This window comes from Bos taurus, chromosome 29 (assembly GCF_002263795.3).
Source record: "Bos taurus isolate L1 Dominette 01449 registration number 42190680 breed Hereford chromosome 29, ARS-UCD2.0, whole genome shotgun sequence".
NCBI lineage: Eukaryota > Metazoa > Chordata > Mammalia > Artiodactyla > Bovidae > Bos > Bos taurus.
This window is the reverse complement of record NC_037356.1, coordinates 4,649,056-4,656,652: the sequence shown is the minus strand read 5'-3', so window position 1 is coordinate 4,656,652 and position 7,597 is coordinate 4,649,056. Positions and strand designations below refer to the sequence as shown.

Here is a 7,597-nt window from a genome sequence, read left to right as displayed (position 1 = left end):
TTTCTCCATCCTTTTTAATCACTTCAGGCCTAAAAATACTATTCTGTAAATTAAGAGATTTCAAGCACTGGAAGAGAGTGGTAAGAACAGGATTAAAAAAATCCTGTATTGAGATCACTATGCAGGGCATCTAGTATTGCTCTCGACGCACAGTCAGCATCCAATAATGTGAGTTTCCTTCCTTTCCTTACCTTTAAAGAAAGCATTTTGGAAAGTGACAGTGGAATGCATTTGTATTCACAGAGTCATATCTCCTCAATTTCCTGCATTAGTAAGGATTTGTTCAATAGCAATTAGCCTTAGAAATAGGTCAGGCAATAGAAATATGGTTGATGAGCTGCTGTGGTTAAGTCACAATATGTGGTGCTGAACTTTATGTAATTGAAGAGAGTGAAACTCAGATATTGCCATGTAAGAGATGAGGGCAAGATGAATTTCTGGACAAAGGAAGCCAGAGAAGAAAGAGGACTGAGCAAAACAGAGGAGCCTCCCTGTCATCAGCCAGGGAACCATATTATCAATCTAAAATGAAACACAATGTTCAAGGGAACCAAATTAAGGACAAAGGTTTACAATTGCAGGATTTATAAGTGTGGGGGGCAAGTGTTTCTCAGAAATGGGTATTTTAAGTATAGATAGAAGATGAATCCCAGTGAATACCAGAGATTCTAAGTGTGAGACGATTTAGTAGGGTGAGAGGGGGATCTGGCATTGAACCAGTCTTGTTTCAACTGGAAACTAGTTTGGAAACCAGAAGTCAGGGGCATAGGTAAAACCTTATTACGGGAGAATTGTTCCTCACAGCTAAGGAACCTAAATCTCAGTGATGGAGGAGGGGTGGTGGTGGTGGTGGTGGTCATATTTGGCACACCAGTCATTTCAGACTCTCTTTCACTTTAGACTCCTTATACTATTGACACTACAAAAATTACACTAATTGCATCACCAAGTTGAGACTTATTAATTCAGTGACTTGGCAAGAATGAGTCTACTGGTAGCTCGTGAAAGAAGGACCGGATTGGGAGCAGCATCAAGATTGCTGGCTAAGAGATTCATAACCCCCTGGAGCAGTGCACTCATCACATGCACTCAAACTTTAATGCACATCAACAAGCAACAGAGTTCTTAAAAACAGAAACTTCTGCACTCCAGCCCTAGAACATCTCATTCAGTGGTTTTGGGGAATGACCTGAGAATCCACTGCATGTTTCACAAATTCTCAAATAGTGCTAACAGATTCAGCAACTAAAAACACAGTTAAAATTAAAATTTTTATGTTTCATGCAATATTTAGGACTCATTTGTACTAAAATATTGCTATCTATCTGAATACAATTTTAATTACTTATTGTGCATTTTATCTGCAATCCTATTCCCATACCACATTGTTGCCACTGCTCTTGGGATTACAGTTTGAGAACCACTATTGTAGTGAATCGGTGCTTGTAGATTCTAGAACCCATCACAGATTTATTCTTGTAAGATATTTTAGAATAACACACACACACACATATAACAAGATATTAATGGGTAAGTTTTTGTTGAGGTATCCATGGACAGTAAGTATTACATTTCAAAAGAGCACTGGAACATATGATGTCATTACAAAGAAAATTCTTGAAGCATAGTTCTTTATTATTTACTGCTCTGTAATAATCACATATAAAGAAAGCTGAGCACTGAAAAATTGATGCTTTTGAATTATGGTGTTGGAGAAGACTCTTGAGAATCCCTTGGACTGCAAGGAGACCCAACCAGTCCATCCTAAAGGAAATCAGTCCTGAATATGCATTGAAAGGACTGATGCTGAAGCTGAAACTCAAATATTTTGGCCACCTGATGTGAAGAACTGACTCGTTTGAAAAGACCCTGATGCTGGAAAAGATTGAAGGCAGGAGAAGGGGACGATGGAGGATGAGATGATTGGATGGTATTATCGACTCAGTGGACATGAGTTTGAGTAAACTCTGGGAGTTGGTGATGGACAGGGAGGCCTGGTGTGCTGCTGTCCATGGGGTCACAAAGAGTCAGATATAGATATGACTGAGTGACTGAACTGAACTGAACTGAATAATCACATGGACTGTAAAAAAAGACAGTATTGAAAATCTGGTGACGATTTTTAAAAAAGTTTTCTGTGGCAACAGCTTTTTATGAATCCAACTAAGAGGGAAAGATAAAGCATTATATCTCTAATCTAACGGTATGATAAGACTTTTAAGATAAAGGATTCAAGGGTGTAATGGGGTAGAAATCCGGGGTATGCCCAAGTGTAGTTGGCTTATTATGTGCATAATACAAGTAATAAATTTAAGCTGTGAACTTGAAATGATGATAGTGTGTTTTATTTTATAAGATGAACCAGACAAGTCATGGGACTGCCAAAATATTTATTTGGAATCAATGAAAGAAATAGTTATACTAAATTAATAAATTTAAATGAGTAGAAGATAAAAATAAAGTTGATTTTGGTGTGAAATCTCAAGCATTACTATTGTATAATGCAATACATATAGGCTTCCATGGTGGCTCAGTAGTAAAGAATCCACCTGTCAATGCAGGAGACGTGGGTTCGATCCCTGAGTTGGGAAAATCCCCTGCAGAAGGAAACGGCAACCCATTCCAGTATTCTATCCTGGAAAATCCCATGAATGGAGGAGCCTGGTGGGCTTCAGTTCATTTGCTTACAAAAGAGTCAGACAAGACTTAGCAATTAATCTAAAACAACAATATATATACGATATATACATACATATATATATATATGCCTACTCAACTTACATTTCCAACAGAACTGATCTTGTTTATTCTATAATGTGGAACCAGAACATTGTCAAATAACTATTTTCTGTTGGCATTAAGAAATCTTGAGCTGACTTAGCCTTTCTCAGCACTGTTAATGTTGACCTTCATCTCCTGTCTGAGGCAGTGTTTGTTGGGTTTCTCCTCTGTAGAGTTCCTTTTTTTCCTCTCCTTCCATGCTGTGTGTTCCTGTCTTAGCCAGTTAATTTTTATGTAGGTTTTCTGGTGAATACAGATGAAGGTCTGTGGTGACTAGTGCTTCTTTTATAAACCCAATTGTACATGAAAGAGATTGAGCCTGACATAGGTATTAAAAGATTCATTAACTTAAATCCATCATGGCTTCAAAAATTCCTTTTAAAATCCTTGCATTCCAAGGGTGGGATTTTCCAAGGTGAGGAGCCTTTCTTTGTAGTGTGACAGAAGCATTCTCATATTCTGTGAAAATGTGCTCTAGACTATATCCTATGATCCAGTCCCCATCATTCAGACTGAGGACTTTAATAGTGGCTTTGCTTATATAGTCGAGTTTTTCTGTATTCTGTGTTTTCTCTTAGCATCCTATATTGCTAAGAGTTTTTCTGTATTTAAAAGTAAAATTGATCTTCTGATAATAATTGCTACCCTAGGGAGTGTTTAATAATTAGCATTGCTTTTAGCAATGTATGGCTCTGGCCCACTGTTCACGTGTTTCCAATTCTTACCTCTAAATATTTAAAACAGTATCCTGAATCAACATTTTTTTTCAATTTTATTTTATTTTTAAACTTTACATAATTGTATTAGTTTTAAAGCATACTAGCCACTGTTATTGTTAACAAGGCTAAGTTATTGTCAACTTTAGGATACTTCATATTACCAAAAATGCTCCGTCACATTTCTTGAGTTACCAATAACAATCAGTTTATTTTTGAAACCTTTCTAATTTTTTTCCTATGCCGTCTCACTCTGAAAACAGGAAGAAAATTTATATATTATTAGAGTTGTCAATAGGAGTCAGGGACAAAATACCAGCTAGCAATGAAGGGGAAACAGCAAAGTTTGTTAGAAATGGATGAGTATTTAAAGCCTGAGCTCAAATCCAAAAGATAGAAGCCCACAAAATTAAAGCAGATCAATTTCTGAGTGGACTGAACTGCATCCCAGAACGTCAATTGTCTAGGAATTTATTACAGTGATTTTTACACTGGTAGCACTGGTGTCAGATAATCTTACGAGTTTCAGAATTAGAATGCCTAGGTTCTTTATAAAGGTAATTTAACCTTGAGAAGTCATTCTGTGGATTGTCCACAAAGCAAGTGCTTATTGAGTTTGTCTGCCAATTTTCTCCCTAGGTTTAGCAATTTTGGGTTTAGGAGTTATCTTCAGAGTAGAAGAAAAAGCCATTTACCAATATCAGAGTTAGCCTCATTGCCTAAGGTCAGGATGTTTTATAATCATCCCTAATTAAGAGTGAGAAAAATGCTGAAATAGATAAAGCAGAATTTAAAGACGCTAAATAGATTTAAAGATGCTTCTTTCTTTCTCACACTGCATTAAGTCCTGTACTTTCTTTTTTCCTTTTTTTTTTAGGATAAAATGAAAATAGTAGAATAGGGGAACAAAATGTGGTATAAATCATGAATATAAATGTGAGCCACAGTGAAACAAAATGGGAATGTTCACTAAACGGGTTTACCCACTTAATGGGTTTTTTAAATGGGTTTCTAATAAGTAACTCCTCAAAATTACAATATATTGCTCATCCATTATTAGTCACCTTATAGATGAAGCTTTCCTGTCTGTAATTACACATTTGCACATTACTAAAGGCTGCACTAATTATCTACCCCCAAATACATACTTAATACTTTTCTGTACATCTATGTGTAATGTGTATAGGAGACAGAAAGAGAGAGAGCGCCACTTCTCCTGGTTATAAATGTTCTGAAAATGTATGTCTAATCTCTGAGTACTTCACTTGAAATAAATTATGATTCTAATTGTGGCCTTGATTATTTATCATAGATCCTTTAATTATCAAACACTGGATAGTACACTGATGTTAAATTAAAATAGCATTGATGATCTTAGAATTATCTTTTCTATATATAAAAAATTCAACATCCATAAACACTCAACAGATATTTATTGACCCTTCTTATACAGTAAGCACTGCTCTAGATGTGGGGGAGTAACATGGAGTATTCTAAAACACTGTCTCTAGGAATATCCAATGATTGGGAGGTGACACTAAGCAAGAAATTAGTGCACGGAGTGTTGGCAACCCATAAACCTCACCAGAGCCCGGTTGACGAAGGAAAACCCAAGACCACAGAACCTACCAGTTGTGAACCAATGCTGTCTAAAGGAGCCTCTCTCCAGGAACTGATGCAGGGAGGCCCAGGAGACTCCCAGTTGGGACAAACCAAGGATCAGGATGGGCCGCTGGAAATGCAGGAAGACCACTTTGTACCAGGGATCAACCCCCAGAGGGAGAAGCTTCATGAAAAAATAAGTCCTGAACATGGCAGCTTAAGGACAGCTGGTGGTGTGTGTTCAAGGGTCGAAGAGGAACCAGTCCCTCTAGGGGGGTGCTGTCCATGACCGTGACACCTGTGGATCAGGTAAAGATCCCCTGATTCACGAAGAGGAAAGTCTCTTCAAATGCAATGAGTGTGGGAAAGTTTTTAACAAGAAACACCTTCTTGCTGGACATGAAAAGATTCACTCTGGAGTGAAGCCCTATGAATGCACTGAGTGTGGGAAAACCTTCATTAAGAGCACACACCTTCTGCAGCACCATATGATCCACACCGGGGAGAGGCCCTACGAGTGCATGGAGTGTGGCAAGGCCTTCAACCGCAAGTCCTACCTGACACAGCACCAGCGGATTCACAGTGGGGAGAAGCCCTACAAGTGCAGTGAGTGTGGAAAGGCCTTTACTCACCGCTCCAATTTTGTCTTACATAAGAGGAGACACAATGGGGAAAAATCCTTTGTGTGCAAAGAATGTGGGCAGGTCTTCCGACACAGGCCCGGATTCCTTCGCCATCACATCATCCACAGTGGCGAGAATCCGTATGAGTGCTTTGAGTGTGGCAAGGTCTTCAAACACAAGTCCTACCTCATGTGGCACCAGCAGACCCACACCGGGGAGAAGCCCTACGAGTGCAGCGAATGTGGGAAAGCCTTCTGTGAGAGCGCAGCCCTCATTCACCACTACGTCATCCACACCGGGGAGAAGCCCTTCGAGTGCCTCGAGTGCGGGAAGGCCTTCAACCACAGGTCATACCTCAAGAGGCACCAGCGGATCCACACTGGGGAGAAGCCTTTTGTGTGCACTGAGTGTGGAAGGGCCTTCACCCACTGCTCTACTTTCATCTTGCATAAAAGGGCACACACTGGCGAGAAACTTTTTGAGTGCAAAGAATGTGGGAAAGCCTTTAGCACTAGGAAAGACCTCATTCGGCACTTCAGCATCCACACCGGAGAGAAGCCTTATGAGTGCACGGAGTGTGGGAAGGCCTTCAACCGCAGGTCTGGCCTTACCAGACACCAGAGGATTCACAGTGGAGAGAAGCCCTATGAATGCATGGAGTGCGGGAAGTCCTTCTGCTGGAGCACAAACCTCATTGACATGCCATCATCCACACTGGAGAGAAGCCCTATAAGTGCAGTGAGTGTGGAAAGGCCTTCAGTCGCAGCTCCTCTCTCACTCAGCATCAAAGGATCCATATTGGGAGAAACTCTGTTAGTGTGACAAATGTGGGAAGACCCTTCACAAGTGGGCAAACATCTCTCACCCTCCGAGAACTCCTATTGGGGAAAGACTTTTTGAATGTAAACACAGAGGAAAATCTTTTGCAAGAGAAAGTATCTACCATGACATCTGATCGTACATACCAAAGAGAAACCCCTCAAGTATCTTCGCTTTGAGAAAACCTGTCAGATCATCTGTAGTTGTGTAAAGACCTGTTTTAGAAATTGACCCAGCGTGGAGCCTTATTCTGCATCTGAGAATTCATCTGTAAGGGAGACACCAGTGTTTATTGTGCACTAAGGAAACCTTTAGCTGTGTTTTTCTCCTTAGTTTACACTGTAGTGTTATCTCAGGAATTTGTATAAAAAGAAGATGGAAATTTAGATAAGCAAATGAAATGCAAAACCCCCCCCCCCCAAAAAAAAACATTCGAATCATAGGGGTTCCAGAAGAAGAAGACAAAAAGAAAGACCATGAGAAAATACTTGAGGAGATAATAGTGGAAAACTTCCCTAAAATGGGGAAGGAAATAATCACCCAAGTACAAGAAACCCAGAGAGTCCCAAACAGGATAAACCCAAGGAGAAACACCCCAAGACACATATTAATCAAATTAACAAAGATAAAACACAAAGAACAAATATTAAAAGCAGCAAGGGAAAAACAACAAATAACACACAAGGGAATTCCCATAAGGATAACAGCTGATCTTTCAATAGAAACTCTTCAAGCCAGGAGGGAATGGCAAGACATACTTAAAATGATGAAAGAAAATAACCTGTAGCCCAGATTATTGTACCCAGCAAGGATCTCATTCAAGTATGAAGGAGAAATCAAAAGCTTTTCAGACAAGCAAAAGCTGAGAGAATTCTGCACCACCAAACCAGCTCTCCAACAAATACTAAAGGATATTCTCTAGACAGGAAACACAAAAATGGTGTATAAACTCGAACCCAAAACAATAAAGTAAATGGCAACGGGATCATACTTATCAGTAATTACCTTAAACGTAAATGGGTTGAATGCCCCAACCAAAAGACAAAGACTGGCTGA

General features: G+C 39.5%; 1 protein-coding gene across 1 annotated transcript; it reads left to right on the top strand.

Annotated features, from left to right (window-relative positions):
• Window positions 1–4,980: 4,980 nt before the first annotated feature.
• Window positions 4,981–6,804, top strand: LOC112444871 (zinc finger protein 264-like). Its single transcript, XM_024987483.2, is given in 3 exon segments — window positions 4,981–5,370; window positions 5,372–6,416; window positions 6,419–6,804. Coding segments are annotated over 3 exon segments (1,737 nt in total). The 3' UTR covers window positions 6,721–6,804.
• The last annotated feature ends 793 nt before the right edge of the window (window positions 6,805–7,597 follow it).